The following is a 20,135-nucleotide window of genomic DNA, read 5'->3' on the forward strand; positions in this document are numbered from 1 at the left end:
GAAAGACACCCCCTGCCTCGGGTAGATGACTCAACACAGTAAGTTGTCAGTTTTCCCTAAGGTAATTTATAAACTTAATATAATCCTAATACAAAATAAGTTTTCAGGAAGTAGCCAAGTGAATACTCAAGTTCATGTGCAAAAATACATAACCAAGAATAGGCAGACTAATGTTCAATGATGTACAACGTCTTTGTGTGTGTGAGCACATAGACGCATGTGTGCACAACTAGTCCTACCAGACATCAAAATATCTTCTCTGTAATCCCAGCACTTTGGGAGGCCAAGGCGGGTGGATCATCTGAGGCCAGGAGACCGAGACCAGCCTGGCCAACATAGCGAAACCCAGTCTCTACCAAAAACAAACAAACAAACAAAATACAAAAATTAGCCATGCGTGGTGGCAGGCTCCTGTAATACCAGCTACTCAGGAGGCTGAGGCAGGAGAATCGCTTGAACCCAGGAGGCAGAGGCTGCAGTGAGCTGAGATCGTGTCACTGCACTCCAGCCTGGGCAACAGAGCAAGACTCCATCCCCCACCCCACCCCCCCCAAAAAAAGCCTATTTAGTTAACAAAGTCCTTACTGGCTCATGAATGGAGAGACTGGTGCAATAGAATTACAATTGCAGGAACAGCCCCAAGTTTATAGAGACATTTAGTGGTAAAGGTTGTATTTCAAATCATAGGGGAAAAAGTAGAGTTTGTAATAAATAATCTAGTTGCTGGCACATCTGGTTGGCCAATTGGAAAAGATAAAATTAGAATCAGACCTCACACCTTATACCTCATACCTCATACCTCACACAATAATAAACTCTAAGTGGATCAGAGGTCTAACTGTAAAAGATAAAGCCATGCAAGAAACATGTTAAATTCAAACTTAAAATCCAGATACAATAAAAAAGATTAATAAACATGGGTATGTAAGCATTAAAAAGTTTGCACAGCATAAAGTACAGTAAGTCAAAAACCAACTGAAGCTGGGAAAAATTATTTAAAACATATATCAGGGATGAAGGGCTAATATCCCCAATATTTAAAGAAGTCTTAAAAATTGAGAGGAAAAATATTTTTAAAAAGTAGAAAAAGACAAATAATTCACAGAAAGGAATATAAAAACGGCCTTTAAACATATGAAAAGTTGCTCCACCTCACTCATATTAAGAGAAATGTAAACTATATTGAGATATAATTTCTAATCTGTCAGATTGGCAAAATTTAAAATATTTTAAAACACATTGTGTTGGGAGCTATGGGGAAAGGAAAATAGATTTTGTTGTAACAATGCTAGTGTGCAAATTTGTATACCTCAATGGAGGGGAAAGTCACTGAAAGGGGAATTTGGCATTATCTGAGTAAACAATATATGCATTTATCTTTTTTACCCATGGATTCCTCTTCCAGGAATTTGTCATGAAGCTGTATCTCCAACAATATGAAAATTTACCTGCACAAGCACATTGTAAATAAATCAGGTGCCCATATATAGGGGAGCAGTTGCAAAACCTCTGATACGTGCATGGAACTTGTATGTGATTTCTGGAGCTCTTTCCCGGCATATGCCCTCTTCTCTGATCCTGTGCCCCACAGACTCCATTAGCCTCAACTCCCCACTCTCGATCTCTTTCTCCTCCACTCCCAGAGGTTCCCGTGCACTGACTGGATTCCCCTTCCCTGTGCCCTGATTCTGAACATGCCTGTGGGCAGAGAGCTCGGGCAAGTGTAGGGCTCGCCTCATGAGTTTCTATCTTGTTTTGCACTTCATGTTACCCAGTGTCTGAAAGTGGTTGTTTCATGTATTTGTCAAGTGTTCTCCTGGTTACCAGAGATGGTGCATCCAGTCCCAGTTACTTCATCAGGGGCAGAAGAGGACTGTTGCTGCGAGCTTGCAGGGGTTCCCCTTCCCAGGTCCTTTTTAACAATCTCCTTCTCCCACTTTATAAAGAAAGACATGTTCATTCATTCTGAATCGATTATGATGTACTACCCTGGGGTAGAAATACTTCCAGGGTAATGTGCAAGGGAAAATTAAAAAATTGGTGACAGAATTGACAAATTGAATGACTACAGTGATTACAGAGGTAATCATTTGGCAAGTTACACAGTTTCTAATTCTTTACTTTCAACAAAAATTGAAGAAAGACCTAATGAATTGTCACTGATAGTCATTACAAATTAACTTTTAATGGTGTATATTTAGGGAAGAGTTCAGAACATTGAGTGACTTTTTAAAAAACTGATGCCTAATCTTGACGCCTTCTATTAATAAGCTATATTTATTAGCAGATCTATCAAATAGTTTTTAAAAAGTTCCAACCATTCATTAAAAGATGTACTTTTATACAATTTTACTTTTTGTTACTATCAAAAATCTTAATATATTGATTTTTTCACTTTTAAAAATTATTTTTAATTGATATGTAATAAACATATTCATGGAGTACAGAGTGATATTTTGATACATATATACAATATGTAATAATCAAATCAGAGTAATCGGCATATTCATCACTTCAAGCATTTATCATTTCTTTATGTTGGGAACATCTGAAATTCTCTCTTTTAGTTATTTGAAAATATACAATAATGAGAGGAGGAGAGGATAGGGAGGGGCTGGCTAATAGATGCAAAATTACAACTTACGTAGGAAGAATAAGTTCTAGTGTGCTATAGCACTGTAGGGTGACTACAGCTATACTGTTTTGATCAATTGTTTTCTCCTTAAATTATGACTCTATCCAAAAGAAAATTTTAAAAATTCCATGGTCACTAGAAGCAATTATATATATATATAATTATATAAATATATTTCTTGTGGAGAAATAGGATAGAGTGATCAATGAAATACTGTGAATCTTTAAGTAGTGTATATTAGGAAAAAATTGTGGGTAAGTGAACTGGAAGTATTAGGTCAAGGACAAAAAGAAAACTTTTCTGACTCCATAAGAAGAGCTTGTTTGTATGTTTTTCAGTTCTTTGATGGTGGGTATCAAATCTCCATGCTTCTTAGATTCCATCGATATGTTTTAAGAAGTAATGAAAATAATTTTATTTCAAAATGATTTATGTTATTGAAACCATAAAACATCATCATTGCTAAACTGACTTGGTAAACATTTCCTTTTATCATCAAGTTGTGTTTCCACTGATTCTTTTTTTCCTTTTTTTTTTTTTTTTGAGATGGAGTCTTGCCCTGTTGCCCAGGCTGGAGTGCAGTGGTGAGATTTCAGCTCACTGCAACCTCCGCCTCCCGGGTTCAAGGGAATTCTTCTGCCTCAGCCTCCCAAGTAGCTGGGATTACAGGTGTGCACCACTAGGCCTGGCTAATTTTTGTATTTTTAGTAGAGGCAGGGTTTCTCCATGTTGGCCAGGCTGGTCTCAAACTCCTGACGTCAGGTAATCCACCCGCCTCGGCCTCCCAAAGTGCTGGGATTACAGGCCTGAGCCACCACGCCGGACCCCATTGATCTTTTTAATGCTATTTGTTTCCTAATTTTGATTCTGTCTGCTATTAATACTGTGATGCCTACTTTCTTTTGGTTAGCACTTCCCTGAGCTTTAGGTTGCTCCAAGCCCCATCTTCCCCATTCCCTGGCCCAGCCCTGGGATCAGCCACTTCTCCAAGAAGTCCTGGTTCCTTGAAGAATGGTATTGAGAATGCTATGAGAAACAAATTTCTGGGAGCCAGTGATTTTATTTTAATTACTTCATGTCTCATTTCTATAATTTCTATTTTGTTATTTCCCAAATCTGCCATTTTTCAAACTATCTTGTGTTTTTCTTACATTTCTATTCATTTTTTTCCTCATTTCTATTCATTTTTTTCCTCATTTGAGCATTTTATTTATACTTGTTCTAAAAATCTCTTTGCTTTTGCTCTATGACATAACAGTTCCAGGAGATTATTTGTAGCAGCTGCTAATTCTAATTCTTCTCCATGGTAGTTCAATTCCTTTTTTTTGAGACGGAGTCTCACTCTGTCACCCAGGCTGGAGTGCAGGGGCGCCATCTCCGCCCACTGCAAGCTCCGCCTCTTGGGTTCACGCCATTCTCCTGCCTCAGCCTCCCGAGTAGCTGGGACTACAGGCGCCAGCCACAGCGCCCGGCTAATTTTTTTGTATTTTTCATAGAGACGGGGTTTCACCGTGTTAGCCAGGATGGTCTTGATCTCCTGACCTCATGATCCGCCCTCCTGGGCCTCCCAAAGTGCTGAGATTACAGGTGTGAGCCACTGCCTTTTTTTTTTTTTTTTTAAGTAAACTAGTCTTTAGCAGGGATTGTTTTCCTTAAGTGTCTTTATGTCATGCGTGATGGGATAACTTTTTCAATGTAGTTTCTCTCTGTTTGTTTTTAAATGGTTCTCTGGGTTTCACAGACTTTGGTGCAGTTGTTACTGTTAATTTTCCACCTCGGAGTTCCTATACCATGAAGTAGAATGCGATTGCTTCTCCTACTTCAGCCAGGCAAAGCCTCGCAGGTCATGATTTCTTGTGGGTAATTTTTCAACCCGTGGCATAAGATAACAATCTTTCTTGTGACATCCTTGGGCTGATGGGCATCTTGTGTGACATATCTGATTCATGGGAGCTCAGGATTTCGGAGGTTTCTCAGCCAGGGTGTTTCATGCACACTGAAAAATCGCTTGGAATCTCAGTCCCACATCAGCATTAATGTCCCAGCACCTAGTCTCTATGTATCCTGGTTTCTCTGTGAGTAGCTTAGCTTAACTCTTCCTCTACTCGACCATGAGCTGCCTCTTTATTGTTGGGACCCGGGAATTACCCTTTCTTGGTTTCTAATTGAGCTTAGTATTTATAAACACTTACTAAGTAAACTTTCGTATTTACAAGTGCTTGCAACAGGGGCAAATGTTTCCCTCCACACAGTAGTATATGTGCATCTTCCTTAGATAAGTAAAATGAACAGACATGGAAATAATAACTTACTTAACTGACATCACATCCTTATGGTGTTACACAGAATTCAAATCCTCCCTTCTGTGGGGTATCATCCCAGATTACTCTGGGAAGATTTTATATTTATTTGCTTATGCCTCCAATAGAAGTTGTACTTTTATCATAGCAATTAAATATACTGTTCTAACTCGTTTGCATGTTTCTTTTCTCAATAGACAGTAAACCCATTAAGGTCAAGGACCATGCCTTTGGTATCTGGCACATAAACACTTTAATACACTTTTGCTGAATTTTTAAAAAAGAATGAATTACATCATGTGTGAATGCAAGGTTGCTTTAAGGTAGTTTGTCAGAGTTTATACTTTCCTTGCAAATTATTTTGCCATAAGAAATGTAAACCTAAGGCCGGGTGCGGTGGCTCACGCCTGTAATCCCAGCACTTTGGGAGGCCGAGGCGGGCGGATCATGAGGTCAGGAGATGGAGACCATCCTGGCTAACATGGTGAAACCCTGTCTGTACTAAAAATACAAAAAATTAGCCAGGTGTGGTGGCGGGCACCTGTAGTCCCAGCTACTCGGGAGGCTGAGGCAGGAGAATGGCATGAACCCTGGAGGTGGAGCTTGCAGTGAGCCGAGATGGCGCCACTGCACTCCAGCCTGGGCGACAGTGCGAGACTCTGTCTCAAATATATATATATATATATGTATGTATATAAGCCAACTAGGATATTCCAGAATCTTTTTACTGTAATCAGGCCAGGAATATTAATGCTGCTGGAACCAGAAATAAAAAGTGGAACATAGTTTATGGCAAGAAGTTGCAGAAGAAGAAGATATGACCATCATATAATCAGTCAGAGGCATCTCAGCGTAAATCAAAGAATCAATCTCTCAAGGATCCGCTGGGTGGTGGAGACAGTGAACTGGATGTACGTGGGCTCTGGAGTCAAAGCTGGATTTGATTATGAGTGGCTACCTTTTTAGTTTTGTGACTTACAACGTGGAACTATCTAGATCTGAGTTTCTGCCTTTATAAAATGGGGATAAAATTGCCAATCACTTCATAATTAAATGAAACAAATTCTGTGACAGCACTGAGCACAGTTCCTGGCAGTCAAAAGCATTCAGTGGATGTTAGTTCCCACCTCCCATCCTCACCACACTCCTTGAGCATTTCCTTGCAGTTTTGGTATTTTTTTCAATTGCCTTGGTTTTAACACTCGAGTTGCTCAATCCTTCCTCAGTACTGCCTTTTAGAAAGCAAAAGAACACTCTTGTGCCGTTTCTTTTTCAGTAAGAGCCTGCTGTATATACAGTGAGAAGATTTATGTCTTAATGGGATAACATGAGATGAATTATTTAATTGAGATCTATATATTTTTTTAAATTGACATTTACATTAAAAGTGTTTTGGCATTTCTACAATCTATATTATTTTATAATTTTAAAACGGCTTTAATAGGATTATTTCCACAGCTCTGAATCGTTTTTCTAACCTAGGAAAATAAAATGTTTTTCTTCTCTATAAAAATTCTTTAATATTAATCTTTTTATCCATTTTTGAAATTAAACCTTGTTATAATTTAATTATAGTCACAATCTATTTTTATGTTACAAATGTTCGCTTTGTGGGCAAGATAAATTGAACTCCTATTTGCTTTTGATGAATATTTAATTGGACATTAAATATATAAAAAATGCTGCCTTTCCTAATCCTATATTATTTAGTGTGAATATCTATGTAGTATAATAACAATTTTTTTTTCCCTTGAAAAAAGATGGAGTCTGGCTCTGTCACCCAGTCTGAAGTGCAGTGGCATGGTCTTGGCTCACTGCAACCTCTGCCTCCCAGATTCAAGCAATTCTTGTGCCTCAGCCTTCCGTGTAGCTGGGATTACAGGCATGTGCTACCACGCCTGGCTAATTTTTGTATTTTTAGTAGAGATGGGGTTTCATCACATTGGTGAAATACGTGGGTAAATCTCTGTTCATGGCTGTCAGCTCTGAAGGCTGTGAGACCCCTGATTTCCCACTTCACACCTCTGCATTTCTGTGTGTGTGTCTTTAATTCCTCTAGCACCGCTGGGTTAGGGTCTCCCCGACTGAGCTGGCCTTGGCAAACAAGAGCAAAACTCTGTCTCAAAAAAAAAAAAAAAAAAAAAAGATTGTCTGTGTTTGACTTTTCAGTTTACAAAATGCTTTTAACATAATATCTTATTAAATCTTTCCTAGAATACTCTGAGGTAAGGATTACTATCCGTAATGTTTAATATGAGAAAAAATAGTCTGGAAAGGTTAGTTTGGCCATGGTCAGCAGGCTTGTCTGTGTAAAGCTGGGATTCCTACTGTACCTTGTATTCCCTATTATACATAATTTATTAAAATATATTAATTGTTCTGCATTCACTTCAAGTTTAAATTCTAAATGTGATTTTAAGTGATAGCATGAACTTTAAGATCATTTAAAATATTATTTGGTTTTGTTATAAAATACAAATATATTATTGGAATGAATAGTTATAGGTGTAAATGACATTCAGTAGCCTAGTGGTAAGGTAAAATATACATAGACACAAAGATTCTGTAAAAAATAATAAATTTATGTATGGAACTGGGTGATTTTTATATATTCAGGATATTATGTACAGATATACCAAAGAGTGAGGAAAGTATGCTAAGTCTGATAAGCTAGGCACAAAAGGAAAAAACTGTATAATTTCGCTCATATGAGGCACCCAGATTAGTCAAATCCACAGAGACAGAAAGTAGAATGGTGAGTGCCAGGGGTGACCGGGAGCAGGGAATGGGGACTTGTTAAATGGATACAGGGTTTCAGTTTTACGAGATAAAAAGAGTTCTGGAAATGGATGGTAGGATGACCATGAAGTAACATGAATGTACTTAAGACTACTAAACTGTACACTAAAAATGGTTAAGATGGTGAGTTTTATGTTATGTGCATGTTACTACAAATTAAAAAAGAGATACACCAAGTGTTTCCAACTATTTTGCAAATATGGATTTATTGTGCACTTGGTTTTTATAATGTTATTTTCGCTACTAATAGTGCATATATCTTTTAAAAATTTAAAGTAAACTGACATTTTCAAGAGTGCCTTTTGCACATTTCACAGCCACATAGGGCACCTTTGTCTTCTACTAAAAGGTTCAAAGGTTTTGCCTTGTTTGCAGATAGTGTAGAGATGGATAATATAATATATATATGCACATGCTTTGTGTTAAGAATTGTAAAAAACTTCAGGAAACTTATGCTGACACTTTTCAGGAGAAAATAATAGGTTTGTAAAATATATGAATCATAAACCTGTAGCATCTCAATTAACACTTGAGGGATGAGCAGACATTCATGAGGTCTTCTCGGGGAGGGGGGCACCCCAGGAAGATGCAACAGTCAGTGCAAAAGCACAGAGGGGTTGGCATGGGATGGGTGGGCGATGATATGGCAGTGACTCATGTCTGGGTGGCAGGGTAGGGGAGGAGGTCCCGCCGGTCACAGCCCAGACTATGAAGGGCTGTGGGTGCCCAGTGGAGCACTTAGAATTTTCCTATGGCTGATGTGATGTGGGAGCGATGAAGCATTTTAACCAGCTTGCATTTAGCAAAGTCATTTTGATACCAGCGTGAGAGGCAGATTGGAGAGGAAGAAGGAGGAGGAAGGAGGAGGCTGTGAACAGGCACCAAGTGTGGAGTCAGTAAGACTTTTTGACCTCCTTTGGATTTTAATAAATACTATCTAGTTATAAGCAGAAAGTCTTGAAAATAAAGGCAACTGATGAAATAAGAAACACTCAGGTAGTAGTCACTGCTAACATATTATTCCAGCACATACCCTCTTGTCTTCTACAGGAGAGGTTGTTAATATTTGAACAAAAATTCTTACCTAAGGTCTTGAAACGGGTCGGCTCTGACAAGGGGTGTCTCCACTGAATGTTCAAAAAGAGCCCCTTCAGGCCCTAAACAAAAAACAAAGATGTATCAGGAGCAGAAGTAAAATAAGTGGCACCAAACAAAATAAACATTTAGCCTAGATATTAAAGAACATATGGATTTTGTTCTTTCTTGCAGAATTTTTGCAGATAAGTTTGAGTTACAGGTGGAAAAATAGGCCCAACTGCTTCTCTACTTTTCTGAGGCTCTCACAATTTCATTATGTTCCTATAAACAAAATATGTTTTTCAAAGCAATTACAAATTAGCAGGCTTATTTTAAAACTAGAAAGCAATATTAGTCTTCAAATCAAAAAAGAAAGAAAAGTTCTTCTGAAAATTGCATACATCCATATATTTTAAGTAATGGTATCTTAACTAATTCTCTAGATTTTATGTGTAAAAATTGTATCTTGTATTATTTGTTTCTAAGGTAGTCAGGATATTTACAGAAAAATTAAAAGCTTTAAATATTTAAAACGAAACTTCTAATTCCTAGAAATCAGCATGTTCCCAGTTGTTTCATGAGTCTGAGAACCTAATTATATGCAAGGCCCTGTGTCAGCTGGGGTGCAGAAAAACACAGGTGAAAGTGACATGCTTTTTTTTTTTTTTTTTTTTTTTTTTTTTTTTTTTTTTTTTTTTTTTGAGACGGAGTCTCACTTTTTCACCCAGGCTGGAGTGCAGTGGCTCAATCTCGGCTCACTGCAAGCTCCGCCTCCCGGGTTCACGCCATTCTCCTGCCTCAGCCTCTCCGAGTAGCTGGGACTACAGGCATGCTTTTTGATGTATCCTAACTTGTTTAATACTCAGACCCCTGCAACGCAGGTAGTATTTTCCTATTTACCCATGAGGAAGCTGAGGAAGAGAAAGGTTAATTAACTTGCCTAGAGTTCCACAGCTGAGAAGTGGCAAGGCTGCAATTCGAATTCAGAGCCCACACATTTAATCTATATGCTATAGGGTTTTCATACATAAATAACAATATATGATAGAAAGTAATGTGCCAGTAGCAAAGTGCAACAAAATTATTTGGAGGGTCATCAATGGGGAAGAATTACTTTTAGGCATCAGGGACTATTTCCTATTTTCACATAGGAAAATTAAGTGGGTCTGAACCTTAAAATAAATAAACTTTTATGAACATATGGAGATTGCGACCAAGAATTTCAAAAAGACCAGCAGTCCAGGGGCGGGAAAATGTGCTGAGTGTCCAGGAATAAAGAAATAATCCAATTCACTGGAAGCAACGAATTCTACATGGAATACAAATGTATCTTTCACATTATATTTCAATCTATATCCTCTTGAATTTTATGGGCATATTCACAGATATAAGCAGCACCACATGCTTATATATGCTCATCATGATTTCCCCAGGTTGCTCATGCCTGTCTTAGGCCCTGCCCTGCCTAGGGTCCCACCTCTAGCTCAGGCCCTACCCTTGGCTTAAGAGGCTGTGGCTGCCGCTTGCAAAGAGTTTTTCTCTCCCTTGTGGTTCCACAGGAATCTCAGGATTCATCCTCACGCTGTGCACTTTCCTCTTTAGGAAATACAGAGGGTCCCTGACTTGCTATGGCTTTGTAGAAGGCAAGCCATTGCAAGTTGAGGAGCTTCTATAATGAAACAATTAAAAGGTTTATTTTTAAATCAACCCTTGTACTAGTTTCAATATTGGACACTGAAGAAAAATTGCCTGGGTAAAGGTTTCCCAGCCTGTATGTTGAGAAATCCTCATCCTGGGCAAAATATCTTTTGAGCAGCCCTTACTAATTTTTCTTTTTTCTTTTTCTTTTTTTTTTTTTGAGACGGAGTCTCGCTCTGTCGCCCAGGCCGGAGTGCAGTGGCGCAGTCTCGGCTCACTGCAAGCTCCGCCTCCCAGGTTCACGCCATTCTCCTGCCTCAGCCTCTCTGAGTAGCTGGGACTACAGGCGCCCACCACCACGCCCGGCTAATTTTTTGTATTTTTAGTAGAGACGGGGTTTCACTGTGGTCTCGATCTCCTGACCTCGTGATCCGCCCGCCTCGGCCTCCCAAAGTGCTGAGATTACTCTTTTTTCTTTAAGACGGAGTCTCACTCTGTCACCCAGGCTGAAGTGCAGTGGCAAGATCTCTGCTCACTGCAATCTCCGCTTCCCAGGTTCAAGCAATTCTCCTGCCTCAGCCTCCTGAGTAGCTGGGACTACAGGTGCCCACCACCATGCCCGGCTAATATTTTCTGTTTTTAGTAGAGACGGGGTTTCACCATGTTGGCCAGTCTGGTCTCAAACACCTGACCTCCGGTGATCTGTCCTCCTCAGCCTTCCTAAAGTGCTGGGATTATAGGCGTGACCCACTGCGCCCAGCCAGCCCTACAGTTCACAGTACCTTCACATTTTCTCCACAGTATTACTGGCTATGTTAGCTTTGTTATTATAATTACTACTTCCTTAGTAATTTTATTTAAATATGAAGATATGATAAAAACCCACACTGGAAAAAAGCCCTTATCCAAGAAATAATAGCTTGTGGCACAAAAGCAAAACAGACTTAAATCAGAACAAAGTGAAATTTTAAAATTACAAACAGATTTAGTAAGATGATTTACATAAAAACTATAATCAACTGAAATAAAGGAACACACATAAGTGAAGGTTAATGTTTCATGAAAATTATAATTTATGTAAATTATACTCAGATGAGAAACAGATCCTCATGTATGCTGTAACAAGTCACATTTTCTTAAAATACCACTTAAGCAAACCTAAACGATAATGGAGATCATTATGTAAAGTTAGGCTATACCAAGCACTGGAGTTTCCACAATAAATGTTGCCAGTCAAATTTTAGAGTACAATGTCTGGTTTTCTGATGTGTTGACGACATTTCCTGCTTGGCATAGAGAGGAAAATAATTTAACATAGTAATTTGTATAATAATATGTATTCATTTTATCCTTTTCTTTCCTCCTTGCTTCTTTTGATTTGCAAAATGTAAAAGAAAATGTAAATTTTAATACACCTCAAGTCAATTCCCAAGAAGACAAGCAGAGCTATGCTTAGTTTTATGTAAGTATATTTACTGTGGTTTATGTAGCATTGTTTGAAACCCAAGTAATGCTTTATTATCACGAACCTAGAGTGAGCTTTATGAATCATCAAAAAATAATGATTTCTTTCCATAACTAAGATATAGAAACAAAAGGAATGTGGGCATAAAGTTTTCTGTAATTATTTTCTCTATTTTTATATAAACAAGATATTATGACTGAGAAAAAAGTCAACACATTTTACTTTCTATCACACATAACCTTTAAAACAAAACTAGAGACTGCAATCTATTCCACTTCCATAGGCAATTTTTTTTTTTTTATTTAGGTTTTAGGGTACATGTGCACAATGTGCAGGTTTGTTACATATGTATCCATGTGACATGTTGTTTTGCTGCACCCATTAACTCGTCATTTAGCATTAGGTATATCTCCTAATGCTGTCCCTCCCCCCTCCGGCCACCCCATAACAGTCGCCGGAGTGTGATATTCCCCTTCCTGTGTCCGTGAGTTCTCATTGTTCAATTCCCACCTACGAGTGAGAGCATGTGGTGTTTGGTTTTTTGTCCTTGCAATAGTTCACTGAGAATGATGTTTTCCAGTTTCATCCGTGTCCCTACAAAGGACATGAACTCATCATTTTTTATGGCTGCATAGTATTCCATGGTGTATATGTGCCACATTTTCTTAATCCAGTCTATTGTTGTTGGACATTTGGGTTGGTTCCAAGTCTTTGCTATTGTGAATAGTGCTGCAATAAACATACGTGTGCATGTGTCTTTATAGAAGCATGATTTATAGTCCTTTGAGTATATACCCAGTAATGGGATGGCTGGGTCAAATGGTATTTCTAGTTCTAGATCCCTGAGGAATCGCCACACTGACTTCCACAATGGTTGAACTAGTTTACACTCCCACCAACAGTGTAAAAGTGTCCCTATTTCTCCACATCCTCTCCAGCACCTGTTGTTTCCTGACTTTTTAATGATGGCCATTCTAACTGGTGTGAGATGGTATCTCATTGTGGTTTTGATTTGCATTTCTCTGATGGCCAGTGATGATGAGCATTTTTTCATGTGTTTTTTGGCTGCATAAATGTCTTCTTTTGAGAAGTGTCTGTTCATGTCCTTCACCCACTTTTGAGCACAGTGTTGGGTCAAAATAAATACAGAGATGAATCTCTAAATTAAATGATTTTTAGGGCAATCACAGAATTGCAATTTGGGCCATATCTCCAAAGAACAAAGAGAAAGTTGGGAGTTTTATTAGAAAGAGAAACGTTGGTGGGCGCAGTGGCTCACGCCGGTAATCCCAGCACATTGGGAGGCCAAGGCAGGCAGATCACTTGAGGCCTGGAGTTCGAGACCAGCCTGGCCAACATGATCAAACCCCGTCTCTACTAAAAATACAAAAATTAGCCAGGTGTGGTGGCGCACGCCTGTAATCCCAGCTATTCTGGAGGCTGAGGCATGAGAATCATTTGAACCTGGGAGGCAGAGGTTGCAGTGAGCCAAGATCATACCATTGCACTCTAGCCTGGGCAACAAAGTAAGACTCCATCTCAAAAAAAAAAAAAAAAAAAAAAAAGAAAGAAATGTTATGTATTGTTTTGAAAGAACGCTCATTGGCACTAGAGAAGCTTTTGGGAGCTGGCAAGCTCTGATTGGTGAGTGAGGGCAGCAGGTAGAACTCTTCTTGGTGTCACGGCAGGTTGTTTCAGCATTTACTAGGTAACACTGGTCTTAGGGTGACAGCAGACCATTTCAGCAGCTGGGCTTGAGGAAAATTCAATTCTTGAAAAAGGTGCTACATGCCCTGAGTGCTTTATCCCCCAGCCCCTCGATTTACTTGGGTATGACAAAATGACCCAATTCATATAATCAACTTTCACAGCAGCTTCAATTCTTTTTCCCCAATAGCTGAATTTATTCAAAGAGTTTCAGTGGCACTAAAACTCAGTAATTAGTTTTTAAATGCATGCCAATTACTTACCTTCTAATGTAAGTATAATCAGTGATATTATATTGACATATGATTACGGTAATGTACTTATAGGGAGATATAAAATCTATAAACTGATATGTATTATCTTTAAATAAGAGCAGCAGTTTCTCTACATTGAAATGATAAATGCCCAAATTCTATGCTCTTGATTATATCATTACTATTCAGCCTCAAAGTTAAATACTCCTCAGAACCTATTTGCATATAATAAAATGAATTTTCCTAAATGGTTTCATAAAATGATTCTCAGGAAATGGTTGTTGATCTTCAATTTAATTGCATTTTCTTTATGTTTGCATTCATTTAAATATTCACAATCAAGATGATATAAGAAATAGAATTGGTATAACACCTCTTCTTTGTGGAAAATATAACATTATTTGAAGTCATATAATTTAAAATTTTAGACAGGAAAAAAAGTTCTACTATAAAATATCATTATATAAATCATGCATTAAAATGACCCCATATAATGTGCATTATTTATCCAGGAAAGTATAAATAAAAAGGAAACTAAAAGAAAGCCTAGTCTAGTAATGTTAACTTTTTTAGTTTTAGAATATGTCATTGAGATTAGACATGGTAAATGGTTTGTCCAATTCTACTGTGAAGGAGAAGTACTCAAATAACACCATTCTTCCCTTCTGGATCCTAGAGCATTATATGATGAATGATGCTCACATGAAGATCTGCAGTAAGACTGTGGTGCAAGAAGGATTGAGATGGTCATGAAGGCAGTTGAAAAGATCATGGTACAGAGCCCAGCAATCATGGTGCTCTTGGACAGAGCTCAGCAACTGAATGGCAAATAACTCTAAGTTGCTCCATTCTTTGCAACATACTTGTGTTTCCGGGTTCCTTCGGTTATAGAAATATACTGAATTCAAAATTAATACTTCTGTTCAGACAGTAATATATTATATATCTCAGACATGCATTCATTTTTGTATCAACACTGATAACCATTTGTTACGATTCATTCTACACATTCATCGAGCAGCATTTGTGGACTGATACAGGCTTTTTAAGTGATGCCAAAAAAATTCCATTTCTCTTGTTCAGCCAAACTTCCGCTTAATGTAGCCACATAATGCCTCTACTGCCTCCTGTCCTATTCACTTTGTAACCACTTCAACCTGCCTTTTGCCTTTATTACTCCAATGAAAAATGCTCCCTTTAAGATAGCAATAACTTCTGTAATAATAAATCCAATGACAATTTCTGTCATCTCTCCTGGGTCCAAATTCTGAGAAAATAGTCTCTCTTGACACCAGAAAAATGATTATCGTAATATCCCTCCCACCGCATTGTCTGTCCCTTATTCTCCTTTGGTGGCTGCTCTGCCTTGGCCTCTACCGTTGGCATTTTTCGGAGCTCAGTTGGTTGATGACACCCACATTTATCTCTAGTCTAGACTTCTGCTCTGAGCAGTAGCTAACTCACATGCCCAGTAGCTGACATGACATATGCACTTGGCAGTTTTCCCAGTTTATCTTCAATTTACGTGTCTAAAATATTAACTGTTGATGCTGTTTGCCCTGCAAATGAATTCTCCTCCTCCTCAGGCCTCTGCATTACCCAGAGAGTAATGCCATCAACCAAAACAAATATCAACTTTGAGTCTCCTCCTGGATGCCTGCCATACATCTGATTCATGGGCAAGTCTGTAGCTGTCAGATCTTAAATTGGAGTAATTCACTTCCCTCTCTGACCATTGCTACCACCCAATCCAGGTCACCTTCGCTGATTACCTGTACTACAACTGACATCCTCCTAACTGGTCTTACTGCCTCCGTTCTTTTCTCCAACCTCCTTTGTAATGGTTAGATTGATCTTAAGATGTATAATAAATCAAGGAGTACCCTGTTCAAAACAATTCAATGCCTCTCCATTGAATTAAAACAAATCCTAAATTCGTATAATGGCTAGCAAATCCCTGCATAATCTTGTCCCACTCTATCTCCCTTTATACCAGGCTTTTTTCAGACTCAAACCTGGTAAGATTAAAAAATAAAAATCATGAAATAATATGGCACAGATAAGACAAATAGAGCACTTATCACAATGAATGTGAATGTTTTAAATTCCACATTAAAAATCAAAATAAATTATGTTATAAACAATAAATCCAGCCAAATGCCACATACAAAAGAAATTCAAATAATTTAATATGAGAAAAATTTCAGCTGGGAGAGTAACTTGAGATGCCAAACCACTGAGGCCCTCTTATAGACAGATGTTTAGAGAAGTCTTTGCAGAGGCAAGTGATGTTTGCAATTGATGGAATCATTTTGCAACCCAAAAGGGAAATATCAACATACTTGCAGAGAAGAAAAGGTGGCGTAAAATATTACTTGGCTACTAAATTAATCAACAACCTGGGGTTACCCTTTCCCCAGCCTTCCTATGTGAGATAATATATGTCCTTCCAGTTTAAGCCAGTTTTACTTGGGACTCTTGTTCCTTTCAGCTGAAATAGCATTGACTGCAGCACAGCGTTGATCGCTGTGTGCAGTGCTGCACCAGTGTTCTGCCCTTGGGTATGTGTTTGAAGGATGCGGTGCTCCTAAAAGCACCTTCCAGATATCTGTCTTCACGTCTTTTTCAACTTAACATCCTTGTTTATTTTCACTTCTTCAGTTGCTGAACACTTTGTTCTCCACGTCCACTTTTGTCACTGGCTTTATGGGTGACTCTACCATTTCTACACTATCACTTTTGACTTTATGTGATCTTGCTTAGCTGCATAGAAGGCATAAAGAAATGGAATTGGGACTATTGCTAGATCTTATTTTTTCTTATTAGTGGTGGGAAATGGATACTATTATAGAACTCTATTTTTAAAGATAATATTGGGAAATGGACTAGGCCAAGTAAATTGTTGCCAGGGAGTTAAAATACACTTAAGGCAGCCAAACTAACAATTTGTCATCTGCCAGAAGTCAGTCCTGGCAATGGTGTAGAATAGTTTTTTGAAAACAACATTTTGATGTTATTCCAATAGTATATTCTGTAACTTGGGTTAATAAAAGAAATGTTAACTTTGGCCACTTGGTGTCTAATTTTGTGGGGGAGGAAGATGAGCCTGCTTAAAGGCCTAAATTGGTTTCAGACTGAACTGGTGAAATTGTTTAATCGCTTCCATAAATTTCGCTTAAAAACTATTATTCGGTATCCTAGTTGACTAAAATCTAAATGGAAGCTGTTTAAGAATTAAAGAGAGGTTTTAGCTTATTTGAGTAATTAAGACAATAGCAATAGCAATTGTCTTAATTACTCAAAGAATGGCAATTTGAGCCAGGATTAGGACTTGGTGCAGTCAGGAGTTTCGAGTGCACCATCTTAAGGAGAGAGCCACCTTATCTTCCCCTTTCACCAGAGCTATGGGCTGCTGTGCAAGTGACAAGGGCGGAGAAAAGAAGCAAAGAATTGAATTTTCTTTCCAGTCCTCAGAGTGAGGCTGCCTGTCGCTTTTCCTATCACTTCTCTTTCCTTGGCTGTCAACTACTGTTGCTTTTGCTGACCTGAGAAACTCCAAAGGCTACTTGGAGTGAACCCACTTAAAATAGGGACCCAACTTTTATCACAGGTAGTGGAGAAAAGTTTTAATGGGAATTTGTGTTGAAGCATTAAAGCTTATAAAAACATTCTTATTGGCTGGGTGCGGTGGCTCACACCTGTAATCCCAGCACTTTAGGAGGCTGAGGCGGGCAGATCACGAGGTCAAGAGATCAAGGCCATCCTGGCTAACACGGTGAAACCCCGTCTCTACTGAAAATTCAAAAATTAGCTGGGCGTGGTGACATGCGCCTGTAGTCTCAGCTACTCGGGAGGATGAGGCAGGGGAATTGCTTGAACCCAGGAGGCAAAGGTTGCAGTGAGCTGAGATCGCGCCACGACACCCAGCCTGGCCACAGAGCAAGAAGCCGTCTCAAAACAAAGCAAAACAAAACAAACAAACAAACAAAAAAACCCTGGTCGTAATGGTAACAACTGTGAAATTATATGAAATAAAAAAGAATAAGTCAAGTTTTTTGGTGTAACTTTTTCAAACATAGTTGGAGTTGTAGGACGGCTCTATTTAGTTTTCTATTTCTGTTAGGAATTATGGCAAACTTAGCTACTTAAAACGATCCCCACGTGTTAGCTCACAGCTCTGTCGGTTTCAGGTCCTACCCAGTGTGTCTGACCAGGGTCTGTGCTCAGGGCCTCACAGGTGTCAGCCAGGCAGGGCTCTCGTCTGGAAGCCGAGGGCCAGACTCTATCTTTCGTCTCAGGCAGGTGTTGGCAGAATTCAGTTCCTTACGCTTGCAAGACTGAGGCTCATTTCTTGTTTCCTGCTGCCAGCCAAGGGCCTCTTTCCCTCTCTAGAGGCCACCACTTCTTGTCACATGGTCCCTCTCTCTTCCTTCAGCAACACAGCAGTGAATTTTTCTTGCTTTTCCAATTTATCTGACTTCCCCCTCTACTACCAGCCAGATTAACTTCTCTGGTTATAAAGGGCTCATGGGATAGATTGGGCTACCCAGATTACCTTCCTCTTGCCATATAAATGACATAATCACAGGACAGACATCTCATATTTACAGATTCCATCCACACTGAAAGGAGAAGGAAGTACACAGGGCTCAGTGGGGGCATCCTTAGAATTCTGCCTACCTTAGTGTCACAATACGACATTGTTCACTAAATGTTTACCATTGGCGATAAAACCATAATTCAATAGTCCCCCCCTTATTACGTTTTGCTTTCTGCAATTTAGCTCTCTGAGGTTTCAGTTACCCACCATCCTAAAATACTAAATGGAAAATTCCAGAAATAAACAATTCATAAGTGTTAAGCACTATATACAATCCTGTATCATTCACCTCGGGTCATCTTATCATGTAGGCATTCTCTCATCTCACATCATCACACAAGGGTGAGGACAGTCAAGATATTTTGAGACAGAGAGAGAGAGAGAGATGACATTCACACAACTTTTATTACAGTATATTTTTATATTTGCTTTATTTTATTATGAGCTATTGTTAATCTCTTACTGGGTCTCATTTATAAACTGAACTTTATCACAGTATTTATGTATAGGAAAAAACACAGTACAGCATATATAGGGTTTAGCACTATCTGCAGCTTGAGGTATCCCCTGGGGCTCTTTGAAGGTATCCCCTGAAGATAATGAGGGCAACTGTAATAGTTAAATTGAGGGCATTGCCAGTCATCACAAGGGTGAATATTAATCTTGTGAAGTTAAGATTACTGATCTTTGAAATGACTATCACGTCATCATCATGGCTGATTTTCACTTCTTTAGTTGCTGGCAAGTCTAACTTTCCTGGTCTTTTGTTAGTGGCTTTGCCAGAAATTCCAGTATTTCTCATCATTTCTGACTTCCTGAAACCCTACATCTTTTGCAAGACGTGCAGTTTAATTTCATGATCAATTTGTGTCTGCTTGTTTGAATTCTGTATAGTGTCCTGTAATGGTGAGAGACCACTGGCTACAGATCTTTGTAGTATAAAGCACCGAGAGGTGAAATACTCATTTGAGGGTGTGTGCTTACTTAATGGAACAGCTGGGATTGGAACTCAGTCTAATTCTCAAAAAGTTACCCATTGTTGGTTGGTGGTGTCTGGCAAGATGGCCAAATAGGAACAGCTGTGGTCTGCAGCTCCCAGTGAGATCAATGCCAAAAGTGGGTAATTTCTGCATTTCTAACTGAGGTACCCAGCTCATCTCATTGGGACTGGTTAGACAGTGGGTGTAGCCCGCAGAGGGCAAGCCAAAGCAGGTTGGGGTGTTGCCTCACTTGGGAAGCCCAAGGGGTTGGGGAACTCCCTCCCCTAGCTAAGGGAAGCCATGAAGGACTGTGCCATGAGGGATGGTGCTATTCAGCCCAGACGCTATGGTTTTCCCATGGTCTTCACAATTCACAGACCAGGAGATTCCCTCAGGTGCCTACACCACCAGGGCCCTGGGTTTCAAGTACAAAACTGGGCGGTCATTTGGGCAGACACTGAGCTAGCTGCAGGAGTTTTTTTTCATACCCCAGTGGCACTTGGAATGCCAGCAAGACAGAATCATTCATTCTCCTGGAAAGGGGGCTGAAGCCAGGGAGCCAATTGGTCTAGCTTAGCTGATCCCATCCCCATGGAGCCTAGCAAGCTAAGATCCATTGGTTTGAAATTCTTGCTGCCAACACAGCAGTCTAAAGTTGACCTGGGACACTCAGGCTTTGT

At 39.2% G+C, this 20,135-nt stretch overlaps 1 protein-coding gene across 7 annotated transcripts in view; it reads right to left on the bottom strand.

Annotated features, from left to right (window-relative positions):
• Nucleotides 1-20,135, bottom strand: part of SGCG (sarcoglycan gamma) — a 216,857-nt gene that overhangs the window by 66,574 nt on the left and 130,148 nt on the right. For all 7 annotated transcript variants that reach the window (XM_058437777.1, XM_032755115.2, XM_058437771.1 and 4 more), the window contains one exon: nt 8,819-8,891. In XM_058437777.1, the coding sequence (XP_058293760.1) occupies nt 8,819-8,891 (73 nt within the window). The remainder of the gene's footprint in view (nt 1-8,818; nt 8,892-20,135) is intronic.

This window comes from Hylobates moloch, unplaced genomic scaffold (genome assembly GCF_009828535.3).
Source record: "Hylobates moloch isolate HMO894 unplaced genomic scaffold, HMol_V3 SCAFFOLD_4, whole genome shotgun sequence".
NCBI classification, from domain to species: domain Eukaryota; kingdom Metazoa; phylum Chordata; class Mammalia; order Primates; family Hylobatidae; genus Hylobates; species Hylobates moloch.